At 52.2% G+C, this 14694-nt stretch overlaps 1 protein-coding gene across 1 annotated transcript in view; it reads right to left on the reverse strand.

Moving 5' to 3' along the window:
- Nucleotides 1-14694, reverse strand: part of LOC140480975 (cholecystokinin receptor-like) — a 45510-nt gene that overhangs the window by 17518 nt on the left and 13298 nt on the right. The window contains exon 2 of the mRNA XM_072576580.1: nt 4676-4927. Coding sequence (XP_072432681.1) covers nt 4676-4927 — 252 coding nt within the window. The remainder of the gene's footprint in view (nt 1-4675; nt 4928-14694) is intronic.

Here is a 14694-nt window from a genome sequence, read left to right on the forward strand (position 1 = left end):
ACCCCCCTCACAGTGACACCCCCCTCACAGGGACACACCCCCTTCACAGAGACACACCCCGCATAGACACCCCCCTCACAGAGACACACCCCCCTCACAGAGACACACCCCCTTCACAGAGACACACCCCCGCACAGAGACACACCCCCCTCACAGAGACACACCCCCCTCAGAGACACACCCCCTTCACAGAGACACACCCCCGCACAGAGACACCCCCCTCACAGAGACACGCCCCCTCACAGAGACACACCCCCCTCACAGAGACACCCCCCTCACAGAGACACCCCCCTCACAGGGAGACACCCCCCTCACAGGGAGACACCCCCCTCACAGAGACACGCCCCCTCACAGAGACACACCCCCCTCACAGTGACACCCCCCTCACAGTGACACCCCCCTCACAGGGACACACCCCCTTCACAGAGACACCCCCTTCACAGAGACACACCCCCTTCACAGAGACACACCCCCTCACAGAGACACACCCCCTCACAGAGACACCCCCCTCAGAGACACACCCCCTTCACAGAGACACACCCCCTCACAGTGACACCCCCCTCACAGAGACACACCCCCTCACAGAGACACGCCCTCTCACAGGGACACGCCCCCTCACAGAGACACACCCCCTCACAGAGACACACCCCCTCACAGAGACACACCCCCTCACAGAGACACACCTCCTCACAGGGACACCCCCCTCACAGAGACACCCCCCCTCACAGAGACACACCCCCTCACAGAGACACGCCCTCTCACAGAGACACACCCCCTCACAGAGACACCCCCCTCACAGAGACACCCCCCTCACAGAGACACACCCCCTCACAGTGACACCCCCCTCACAGAGACACGCCCCCTCACAGAGACACACCCCCCTCACAGAGACACCCCCCTCACAGAGACACCCCCCTCACAGAGACACACCCCCCTCACAGAGACACACCCCCTTCACAGAGACACACCCCCGCACAGAGACACCCCCCTCACAGAGACACACCCCCTTCACAGAGACACACCCCCCTCACAGTGACACCCCCCTCACAGAGACACCCCCCTCACAGGGACACCCCCCTCACAGAGACACACCCCCTCACAGTGACACCCCCCTCACAGTGACACCCCCCTCACAGAGACACACCCCCTTCACAGAGACACACCCCCTCACAGAGACACCCCCCTCACAGAGACACACCCCCTCACAGTGACACCCCCCTCACAGAGACACACCCCCCTCACAGGGACACCCCCCTCACAGGGACACCCCCCTCACAGGGACACCCCCCTCACAGGGACACACCCCTCACAGAGACACACCCCCCTCACAGGGACACACCCCCCTCACAGGGACACACCCCCCTCACAGGGACACACCCCCCTCACAGGGACACACCCCCCTCACAGGGACACACCCCCCTCACAGGGACACCCCCCTCACAGAGACACCCCCCTCACAGAGACACACCCCCCTCACAGAGACACCCCCCTCACAGAGACACACCCCCTTCACAGAGACACACCCCCTCACAGAGACACACCCCCCTCACAGAGACACACCCCCTCACAGAGACACACCCCCCTCACAGAGACACACCCCCTTCACAGAGACACACCCCCTCACAGAGACACCCCCCTCACAGAGACACACCCCTTCACAGAGACACACCCCGCATAGAGACACACACACTTACACTCACACACACTCAGAGACAGATACACACACACACCCTCACAGAGACACACACCCGCACAGAGACACACACCCGCACAGAGACACACACACACTTACACTCACACTCACACACACTCAGAGACAGATACACACACACACACACCCTCACAGAGACACACACCCGCACAGAGACACACACACACTTACACTCACACTCACACACACTCAGAGACAGATACACACACACACACACACCCTCACAGAGACACACACCCGCACAGAGACACACACACACTTACACACACTCAGAGACAGATACACACACACACACACACCCTCACAGAGACACACACCCGCACAGAGACACACACACACTTACACTCACACACACTCAGAGACAGATACCCACACACACACACACACCCGCACAGAGACACACACCCGCACAGAGACACACACACTTACACTCACACTCACACACACTCAGAGACAGATACACACACACACACCCCCTCACAGAGACACACCCCTGCACAGAGACACATCCCCTCACAGAGACACACCCCGCACAGAGACACACCCCCTCACAGAGACACACCCCCGCACAGAGACACACACACTTACACTCACACACACTCAGAGACAGATACACACACACCCCCTCACAGAGACACACACCCGCACAGAGACACACACACACTTACACTCACACTCACACACACTCAGAGACAGATACACACACACACCCGCACAGAGACACACACCCGCACAGAGACACACACACACTTACACTCACTCACACACACTCAGAGACAGATACACACACACAACACAGACACACACACGCAGACATACACACACAAATACACACGCATATAGAGACACACACACACACAGGTGAAGACATACACACAGACACAAATACTCACACATACAGAGACACACATAAAGACTCCCCACACACACACACACACACACAGGCACTTACACACACACAGACACACACACACACAGATGCACTTACACACACACACAATCACAGAGGGATTTAACTATTAACTCGGCAGAATTTCTGAAACAATTTTTTAAGCAGAGTGAGAGTTCCTGCAGTGACGATGGAGTTTGTTTGCATTAGAACAGCATTTACTTGCTTTTCATTTGGAGATTCAGGAATTGATTTTTTTTGGCTTCGGCAGACACCCATAAACTGGAAAGGTGTTGGGTTCAGTTCACCAAAGTCCTGGTTGAAGTTCAGTGTAAGATCAGTACGTTGGAAAGATTTGGAGGCAGTCTGCAGGGGAGCTGGCTCAGATCAGATGTAAGAACAAACCATCCTGGTGAAAGCAGTTAGTTCAGAACAATTGATCAACTCAGTGAAAGAGTTTGAGTTATAAATTCAAGACCAGAGGTGTTTGGTTAGAACCATGAAAAAGTTATTTGAAGCTAAGAAGGTTTAAGCTCTGAGGAAGGGTCACTCAACCGGATACGTTGACTTTGATCTCTCTCCACATATGTTGCTAGACCTGCTGAGCTTTTCCAGCACAATGTTTTTATTTGAGTGTGTAAAGGTTAAATTTGGTTGTGTGAACAATCAAAGAAGAGGATATCAAGCTCTCAAGACCAGGAATTGAAAGAAACCATGAATTAATCCGATAGATATGATAGGGAAGGTATCTCTCGGGTATTTGAATATTGTAGAGTGATGGTGTTGGTTAGATGATTTTGTTCTGCCAACTGTTTCAAAATATTTCAAATTCATTTATATGTAAATGGTTTGTTTTTTTAATCTTCATTTGTTTTGTGAAATAAAATTCTGTTTTATTGTGAAAAACACATTCGTAGCGTTGTGTATTTGTGCTTCAGAGAGGGACCAGCACATTAATATAAAGGCAAACAAAATATGATCCAGTAAGCAAGGTTTCAATCTGACCGTCATGTCAGCACACACTCACACACACTCACACACACACACACACACACACAGAGCACACTCACACACACTCACACACACACACGCACACTCACACACACAGAGCACACACAAATAGAGCACACACACACACACAGAGCACACACACACACACAGAGCACACACTCACACACACACACAGAGCACGCACACACACACACAGAGCACACACAAATAGAGCACACACACACACACTCACTCATACACACACAGAGCACACACACACAGAGCACACTCACACACACACAGAGCACACACACACACACAGAGCACACACTCACACACACACACAGAGCACACACACACACTCACTCATACACACACAGAGCACACACACACACACAAACACACACACACACAGAGCACACACTCAGACATAGACAGACACACATACATACATACAGAGATACACAGACACACAGAGCACACACACAGACATGCACACACACACACATACATACATACAGAGACACACAGAGCACACAGACAGACATATACATACAGAGATACACAGACACACAGCGCACACACACAGACATGCACACAGACACACATACATACATACAGAGACACAGAGCACACAGACACAGACATATACATACAGAGATACACAGACACACAGAGCACACACACAGACATGCACACAGACACACAGAGCACACACACAGCACACAGACACAGACACACACAGCGCACACACACACACAGAGCACACAGACAGACACACATACACACAGAGACACACATAGCACACACACACAGAGCACACAGACACACAAACATACACACAGAGACACGCACACAGACACACACACACACAGACATAGACAGACACACAGAGGCATACACACAGAGCACACACACACACAAACACAGTGACACAGAGAGATGCATACAAACTGACATACACAGACACAGACACACACACAGAGCACACAGACACACACACACAGAAACACATTCCCTGTGAGTCCCTGATAAGTCTATATTCCTGCTCCCACACTCAGGTTGAGAGGTGAGCTGTGGCTTACCCATGAAATACGCGGTGATCTTACACATGGCCTGCCCAAAGATGAAGTCTCCCAGCAGGTTGGGGATGAGAGTGAATGGCATACAGAAAACAGCCACCATCAGGTCACTCAGGGCCAGTGAGAGCAGGAAGGAGTTGGTGACTGTCCGCAATCTCTTGTTGAGAATCAGCACCAAAATAACCATCGTATTGCCAAAAACACTCAGGAGGAAGATGATCGAGTAGAGCAGGATTCGGACGGTGTAATCAAGGTCTGCAAAGACAGACAAGGACCAGGAATCAAATAGCTCATTCTAAACAGAAGACAGTGATAGGAAGCTAACAGAGTCTCCTCAGCCCAATGGGATAATTCACCATCAAACACCAAACCCACTACCTCCCAGCTCCTGCAGCTACCCCATGAACCCAACCCTGACCTGGACCCTCACTTGCAGAAACCAACTGCAAGCACAGCAAGATCCCAGGCATAGTGCTACTTTCCCCATTGACCAACTCTTCCTCAATCATTGCTCCAGGAACCTGGGACCAGAGACCATTCAGCCCCTTGAGACTGCTGTGCTGATCCAGATGATGGCAGAATGCCAACATGAACACCACATTGCCACCTGAAACCCATATCGACCTCATCTGTACTTCCCTCTGGTTTAGTAAAGCAGCCAACCGAATTAAAGAGCTGTTACACTCTGTCCCACCCACTTCTGTCGGGCTGAAGATATGAAACTCTGAATACAGGGACAAACCGAGGCAAGAACGACTCCTCCCCTGTTGTTATCAGAGTTTTGAATGGCCCTCTTATATGTTCATTCTGATCCCTCTCTGCACCTTCTCAACAGCGAAATACTGTTTTCCTCACTTGGCCACTCTGACGCACTCGTACAAGACAATCTGCCTGTGTACATGTGACAGGAATAAATCAATCCACATCAAACTAAAGTATCAGACTGAAACACATCCACCTTAGGCTTATTAACGTTGAAGGACTGAGCTTTCACAGCAAGAGGTCATCGGAAACATTCACCCCCTCTCAGTGAAGATGTTGCTCCACATCCCAGTTACACATAGTCCATCACTTAATCAACACTGACCCTCCGACAGGGCAGCACTCCCTCAGCACTGACCCTCCGACAGGGCAGCACTCCCTCAGCACTGACCCTCTGACAGTGCGGCACTCCCTCAGCACTGACCCTCCAACAGTGCCCACTCCCTCAGCACTGATCCTCTGACAGTGCGGCACTACCTCAGCACTGACCCTCCGACAGTGCGGCACTCGCTCAGCACTGACCCTCCGACAGGGCAGCACTCCCTCAGCACTGACCCTCTGACAGTGCGGCACTCCTTCAGCACTGACCCTCCGACAGGGCAGCACTCCCTCAGCACTGACCCTCCGACAGTGCGGCACTCCCTCAGCACTGACCCTCCGACAGTGCGGCACTCCCTCAGCACTGACCCTCCGACAGGGCAGCACTCCCTCAGCACTGACCCTCCGACAGTGCGGCACTCCCTCAGCACTGACCCTCCAACAGGGCAGCACTCCCTCAGCACTGACCCTCCAACAGTGCAGTATCCCCTCAGCACTGACTCTCCAACAGTGCAGCACTCCCTCAGCACTGACCCTCCAACAGTGCAGCACTCCCTCAGCACTGACCCTCTGACAGTGCGGCACTCCTTCAGCACTGACCCTCCGACAGGGCAGCACTCCCTCAGCACTGACCCTCCGACAGTGCGGCACTCCCTCAGCACTGACCCTCTTGACAGTGCGGCACTCCCTCAGCACTGACCCTCCGACAGGGCAGCACTCCCTCAGCACTGACCCACCGACAGTGCGGCACTCCCTCAGCACTGACCCTCCGACAGTGCGACACTCCCTCAGCACTGACCCTCCGACAGTGCGGCCCTCCCTCAGCACTGACCCTCCAACAGTGCGGCCCTCCCTCAGCACTGACCCTCCGACAGTGCGGCCCTCCCTCAGCACTGACCCACCGACAGTGCAGTGTGAATCTGACACAGTGGGATTTGAACCCTGGCCCCCAGGACATTAACTGTGTCTGTGGACTGAAAGGCCTGTGATTTCCCCAGTAGGGCATCGCGTCCCTATCCTGCTCATGTGAGTGTCACCTCTTGATGACTTTATGAAAGGAATATCATTCCACAGTCTCCACATGGGCAGGACGTGCTGAAAACCCCAATCAGGCAGAATCTTACTGAATGGGGGAGCAGATCCGAGGGGCCGAATGGCCTGCTCCTGTTCCTTGTCTGTTTGTTTATGTCACTCAGTTGGCAGAGACACTAACTGATCAAAAATCACCTCAATGCAGAGCTGTAGGATCCTCAGGTCAAGCATCTTTGTGAGGGGTATGAGGCCATTCAGCCCATTTTGTCTGTGACAGTCAGAGCTGTAGAATGACCTCTCTTTGCACATTTGTCATGGGAACAGCAATTGGCCATTCAGCCCATCAAGCCTGCCCCACCATTCAATACCATTGTGGCTGATCAAACACTTCAATAGGTTTTACTCAGCCCATCCCCATAACCCTTTATCCCACCAAGAATCAGAAGTCTACAATCTCAATCTTAATCCTTCTCAGAGATAGAGAATTGCAAAGGTTCACAACCCTCTGGGTAAAAACAATTCTTATCGCCATCCGAAATGGCATCCCCCTATTTTTAAACTGTGCTCTCTCATCTCGACTCCGAACCAGGGGGAACATGCTACCTGCATATCGATAAGTATTTTGTAGGTTTCAATGAAATCACCTCTCATTCTCTGAAACTCTGGAGAATACGGCCCCAGTTCACCCAACCCCTCTTCTTTGGACAATCCCATGATCCCAGGAACAAGTCTGGTGAACCTCTATCGCATTTCCTTTATGGCAATCATATCTTTCCTGAGAAAAGGAACCAGAAGTGCACAAAGTACTCCAGGTACAGTCTAATCAAGCTCCTGGCCAGTCACAGTAAGACTTCAGGGTACTCCTGTCTAACTTGGGGAACCGTTCAGGAGGTTGGACTGAATCCACTGGGGTTTAGAAGAATATGAAATGTTGTTATTAAAATATTTAAGATCCTGAGGGATGGGACAAAGTTGGAGAGTCTGCCAATCTGGGAGGGTTCCTCAGGTAGTGGGGAGGGGTAGCCTGGAATGGGAGGGGGCAGCGTTTAAGAAAAAAAGTTTCCCTTTTAAGACATGGATGAGGGAACTTCTTGTCCGTCAGAATCTGGAATTCTGAAGCTCGGCCGGGAATATATTAACCGAGTGCTGACAGTTAATCCAGTGAAAGCTTCTGGGAAAACACAGGGAAATGGAATTGAAATCACAATCAGGTCAGCCACCATCATGTTAAATGGTGCAGCACAATCGAGGGGCAGAGTGGCCTTATCCTGCTCCCGAATCCAATGTTCTGATGTCCTGTTCCTCAGAGCTGGTCAGACTGATCTCCCTTTGCCAGGAGACGGTGAGGACTGCAGATGCTGGAGATCAGAGCTGAGAGTGTAGTGCTGGAAAAGCGCAGCAGGTCAGGCAGCATCTGAGGAGCAGGAGATGTTCATTCCTGATTCAGGGCTTTTGCCCGAAATGTTGATTCTCCTGCTCTTCACATGCTGCCTGACCTGCTGTGCTTTTCCAGCACCACCCTCTCGACTCTGATCTCCCTCTGCCCACCATCTACCCACTGTCCTCAGCACCAGGCACATCGCCAGCTCACTCCCCATTGAACAACCTCTACCTCCAGCTTCAAGAATTCACTCCAACTCACTCGGGTTAAAGCACACCAGCCCATAGCAGTGGGACCAGTGCACACAAACCATCAGGCACTGAGAAGCATCTCGCTTTATATTCATTCAGTCACTCTGCAGTTCAACACCACATAGAACCGCTGAAGCCAAAACTGTGTATTTTCACAAAGCAGGTAGGTATAGCTCTTGGAGCTAAAGGAGTATGGGGGGAGAGGGTGGGGTTAACTATGATGATCAGTCATGACCACATTAAATAGCAAGGCAGGTTTGAGGGCCGAATGGCCCAATGCTGCTTCTAGCTCCTCTGTTTCTATGATTGATCAGAGGCCAGACAAGAGTCACCCACACTGCTGTGTGTCTGGAGTTACATCGAGTGTCACAGAGATGTACAGCATGGAAACAGACCCCTCGGTCCAACCCGTCCATGCCGACCAGATATCCCAACCCAATCTAGTCCCACCTGCCAGCACCCGGCCCATATCCCTCCAAACCCTTCCTATTCATATTCCCATCCAAATGCCTCTTAAATGTTGTAATTGTACCAGCCTCCAACACATCCTCTGGCAGCTCATTCCATACACGTACCACCCTCTGTGTGAAAACATTGCCCCTTAGGTCCCTTTTAAATCTTTCCCCTCTCATCCTAAACCTATGCCCTTTAGTTCTGGACTTACCTATCCAAGGGTAAAAAACTTTGTCTATCATCCTATCACCCACCCCTCATGAATTTATTAAACCTCTGTAAGATCACCTCTCAATATCTGATGCTCCAGGGAAAATAGCCCGGACTGGACTGGGTAAGGACTGCAGATTTCCCTCCTTAAGGAACATTCGTCACCCAGATGGGTTTTCTGGTAATTGACAATAGTTCTTATTAATTCTTTTAAACCCATATTTCCACTGAATTGAAATGTCCCCATCTAGATGTTGGAATCTAACCCATGTCATCAGAACAGATGAATAGACAATTTTCTTTCCCTGAAGTGGGGAGTCCAGAACTAGAGGGCATAGGTTTAGGGTGAGAGGGGAAAGATATAAAAGAGACCTAAGGGGTAACTTTTTCACACAGAGGGTGGTACGTGTATGGAATGAGCTGCCAGAGGAAGTGGTGGAGGCTGGTACAATTACAACATTTAAGAGGCATCTGGATGGGTATATGAATAGGAAGGGTTTGGAGGGATATGGGCCGGGTGCTGGCAGGTGGGACTAGATTGGGTTGGGATATCTGGTCGGCATGGACAGGTTGGACTGAAGGGTCTGTTTCCGTGCTGTACATCTCTATGACTCTATGACATTATCCTGTGGCTCAGGGTGACTTGCCCAGTGTCACTTACCCCTCGCCCTGACACATCACCAGGGCAATGGGAAACACTCAGAAAACAAGCCTACTGAACAATCCCAGATCAATCCCAATGTTCCACTGAAAAATGACCAAGGGCCCAACATGCTCTCAGTGTTTCAGTTTAACACTGATCCTGGGAAACAAACAGTAAGAAAAATGGCAAAGAAGTTTTGAACATTTCTCTGATGTACAGAGCACTGAAAGACAAAGAATTCTGACATCACTGATTGTTCTCGTATCAGTTATGAATATCTCTGCAGCTCCATCCATCAGTCCAACGACAGTTTAATTACACATCGAGTGCCTCCGCTAACTGGATGAATCACAACTAAAAGCATTCCTGCAAATAGCTTCTGGGCCGGGGGAGTGAAATCAACAGGAGTCACTGACAGAGAGGGATGTTGTTTTCAATTTATTCAGCGTGTGTGGGTAGCATTGGGAAACCTGCATTGAGACACAGAGAAAGCTGCAAAATACTCAGCAGGTCAGGTAGCAGCTGTGAAGCCATGTTCAAAAGGAGGGCTCAGATTAGATTCCTTACAGTGTGGAAACAGGCCCTTCGGCCCAACCAGTCCACACTGACACTCCGAAGAGTCACCCACCCAGACCCATTTCCCTCTGACTAATGCACCTAACACTATGGGCAATTTCGTATGGCCAATTCACCTAACCTGCACATCTTTGGACTGTGGAAGGAAACCCACGCAGACACGGGGAGAATGTGCAAACTCCACACAGACAGTCGCATGAGGCTGGAATCGAACTTGGGACCCTGGTGCTGCGAGGCAGTAGTGCTAACCACTGAGCCACCCACCAAGTGACAACAGGCTGAAGATGCTGGGATTGTTTCCTTGGAGGGCAGAAGGATGAGGGGAGATTTGATCAAGGTTTTCAGATTCATGAGGGGTCTGGACAGAAGGAACAAGGAGAAACGGTCCCCAATGGGGTGGGGGAGGGGACAAAGAATTAGAGAATGTGGATTGAAGGGGATTGATCAAAGAGTTAATGGAGACAAAGGGAGGTCCAGACGGAGAGAGAGTCAAGATGGTGGAACCATAACCCGTTTGAACCTGACAGGAGGAACTCCCTAAATTAGATCAGAGGATTTGGAGCAATGAAGGGAGAGGCTGGGGCATAATAAATCACTCCTTCTGAAAGTCAGCACTGACACATAAAAATTAACCTAAAAATAATTCACATCCACACTCTGCACTGTCAGCAACATATCCATGGTCGCAGGGTCAGTGCTGAGGGAAGGCCGCACTGTCGGAGGGTCAGTGCTGAGGGAAGGCCGCACTGTCGGAGGGTCAGTGCTGAGGGAAGGCCGCACTGTCGCAGAGTAGGGGTTAAGGGAGGTCCGCACTGTCAGAGGGTCTGTATTGAGGTAGCACCACACTGTCGGAGGGTCAGTGCTGAGGGAGTGCTGCAATGTTGGAGGGTCAGTGCTGAGGGAGTGCTGCAATGTTGGAGGGTCAGTTCTGAGGGATTGCCGCACTGAGGGTCAGTACTGAGCGTGTGCCACACAGTTGGAGGGTCAGTAGTGAGGGAGTGCCACACTGTCGGAGGGTCAGTTCTGAGGGAGTGCCGCACTGTCGGAGGGTCAGTGCTGAGAAAGTGGGCACTGTTGGAGGGTCAGTACTGAGGGAGATTAGATTAGATTAGATTAGATTACTTACAGTGAGGAAACAGGCCCTTCGGCCCAACAAGTCCACACTGCCCCGCTGAAGCGTAACCCACCCATTCCCCTTACCTAACACTACGGGCAATTTAGCATGGCCAATCCACCTGACCTGCACATCTTTGGACTGTGGGAGGAAACCGGAGCACCCGGAGGAAACCCACGCAGACACGGGGAGAACGTGCAAACTCCACACAGAGAGTCGCCTGAGGCGGGAATTGAACCCGGGTCTCTGGCGCTGTGAGGCAGCAGTGCTAACCACTGTGCCACCGAGCCGCACTGTTGGAGGGTCAGTGCTGAGAGAGCTCCGCATTGTCGGAGGGTCAATGCTGAGGGAGGGGGCACTGTCGGAGGGTCAGTGCTGAAAGTGTGCCCACTGTCTGAGGGTCATTGCTGAGGGAGGGCCGCACTGTCAGAGGATCAGTGCTGAGGGAGCGACGCACTGTCGGAGGGTCAATGCTGAGGGAGCTCCGCACTGTCTGAGGGTCAGCCCTGAGGGAGTGTCACACTGTCGGAGGGTCAGTGCTGAGGGAGTGCGCTCTGTTGGTGGGCCAGTGCTGAAGGAGTGCTGCACTGTCGGAGGGTCAGTGCTGAGGGAGTGCCGCATAGTCAGAGGATCAGTACTGAGGGAGTGTCGCACTGTGAGAGGGCCAGTGCTAAGGGAGTACCACACTGTTGCAGAGTCAGTGCTGAGGGAGAGCCGCACTGTCGGAGGGTCAGTGCTGAGGGAGAGCCGCACTGTCGGAGGGTCAGTGCTGAGGGAGTGTGCTCTGTTGGTGGGTCAGTGCTGAGGGAGGGCCGCATTGTCAGAGGGTCAGTGCTGAAAGAGTGCAGCACTGTCGGAGGGTCAGTGCTGAGGGAGCACAATACTGTTGGAGGGTTAGTGATGAGGGAGTGTCGCACTGTGAGAGGGTCAGTACTGAGGGAGTGCCGCACTGTCAGAGGGTCAGTGCTGAGGGAGGGCCGCATTGTCAGAGGGTCAGTGCTGAAAGAGTGCAGCACTGTCGGAGGGTCAGTGCTGAGGGAGTGCCACACTGTCGTAGGGTCAGTACTGAGGGAGTGCCGCACTGTCGGAGGGTCAGTGCTGAGGGAGTGCCGCACTGTCGGAGGGTCAGTGCTGAGGGAGTGCCGCACTGTCAGAGGGTCAGTGCTGAGGGAGTGCTGCACTGTTGGAGGGTCAGGGCTGAGGGAGTGCCGCACTGTTGTAGGGTCAGTACTTGAGGGAGTGCCGCACTGTTGGAGGGTCAGTGCTGAGGGAATGCTGCACTGTCATAGGGTCAGTACTAAGGGAGTGCTGCACTGTCGGAGGGTCAGTGCTGAGGGAGTGCTGCACTGTTGGAGGGTCAGTACTGAGGGAGTGCTGCACTGTTGGAGGGTCAGTGCTGAGGGAGTGCCGCACTGTCAGAGGGTCAGTGCTGAGGGAGTGCTACACTGTCATAGGGTCAGTACTAAGGGAGTGCTGCACTGTCGGAGGGTCAGTGCTGAGGGAGTGCCGCACTGTCGGAGGGTCAGTGCTGAGGGAGTGCTGCACTGTCATAGGGTCAGTACTAAGGGAGTGCTGCACTGTCAGAGGGTCAGTGCTGAGGGAGTGCTGCACTGTTGGAGGGTCAGTACTGAGGGAGTGCCGCACTGTCGGAGGGTCAGTACTGAGGGAGTATCGCACTGTGGGAGGGTCAGTGCTGAGGGAGTGCTGCACTGTCAGAGGGTCAGTGCTGAGGGAGTGCTGCACTGTCGGAGGGTCAGTGCTGAGGGAGTGCTGCACTGTCGGAGGGTCAGTGCTGAGGGAGTGCTGCACTGTCGGAGGGTCAGTGCTGAGGGAGTGCTGCACTGTCGGAGGGTCAGTGCTGAGGGAGTGCTGCACTGTTGGAGGGTCAGTGCTGAGGGAGTGCTGCACTGTCAGAGGGTCAGTGCTGAGGGAGTGCTGCACTGTCAGAGGGTCAGTGCTGAGGGAGTGCTGCACTGTCAGAGGGTCAGTGCTGAGGGAGTACTGCACTGTCAGAGGGTCAGTGCTGAGGGAGTACTGCACTGTCAGAGGGTCAGTGTTGTGGTGCTGTACCACTTCTATCTAGGAGAACAAGGTCTGCAGGTACGTGGGATCCCAACGCCCTACAAGTTCCCCTCCCTAAGGACACTGTGGGTTTACCTACAGCACATGGACTGCAGCGGTTCAAGAAAGCAGCTCACCCCCACCTTCTCAAGGGGTAACTAGGGACGAGCAATAAATGCTGGGCCCAGCCAGTGACACCCACGTCCAGGGAATGAATAATAATCAGATAAATGCCAGCCCATTACAGATGGAGATGGGAGAGTTTATAAAATACAACTGTAATAATAAAAAAGCTAAATAAATACATTGTGGCTATCATCACTGAGGATGTCCCAAATGCTCTCTCTGAAATAATTAAATTCTCAACATGGTAAAAATAAAGATGGGATTGAATATTAGTAAAAAGGTCACCTTGGATAAAATTAATGGGACTGAAAATCGATAAATCCCAGGCGCACGTGGGTTCAGAGAATTCTGAACTAACCACCTGCCAACAGTCACTTCATTCTGTGAAATCGTCGTAAGATTGTGAAGGCCAGGAGCAGGAGGAGGCCATTCAGCCCATCGAGCCTGCTCCGCCATTCAATAAGATCATGGCTGATCTTTTGGTGCCCTCAGCTCCACTTACCATAATCCTTAATTCCTTAACTGTTCAAAACTCTATCTATCTGAGCTTTAAAAACATTCAGCGAGGTAGTCTGAACTGGGCAGGGAATTCCCCAGTTTCACGACCCTTTGTGTGAAGAAGTTCCTCCTCAGCTGAGGCTGAAATCTGCTCCCCGATATTTCCAGGTGATGCCTCCCCCCCCCACCCCACCCGCCCCCCCCGCACCCCCCCCCCCACCCCAGCTCTAGTCGAGTACCTCGTGTCTCTCAAGTGCAAGGTTAGAAATGTCACAGCCTTGTTTAAGAAAGGATGGGGAGAGACACTGGGAACCTGCAGACCTGTTGGCCTGAACACAGGAAGACAGAAACTACTGGAATCTGTTGTTGAAGGATATTTGTGACCTTTCTACAGTCATTGTCTGACTGAACCCAGGCAGGGTTGCACCTGGAGGACTGTGGGAAGGTTTGGTCATCCTGCTTAAAGAGAGATAGACTTACCATGGGGGGGGTGCAGAGGAGATTCACCAGACTGAGATGGTGAGAGTGTCCTGTGAGGAGAGATTTTGGAGAATAGACCATCTCTCGAGATTAGAAGAATAAGGATTTCATAGAAAC

Source organism: Chiloscyllium punctatum, chromosome 9 (assembly GCF_047496795.1).
Source record: "Chiloscyllium punctatum isolate Juve2018m chromosome 9, sChiPun1.3, whole genome shotgun sequence".
Taxonomy (NCBI): Eukaryota; Metazoa; Chordata; class Chondrichthyes; order Orectolobiformes; family Hemiscylliidae; genus Chiloscyllium; species Chiloscyllium punctatum.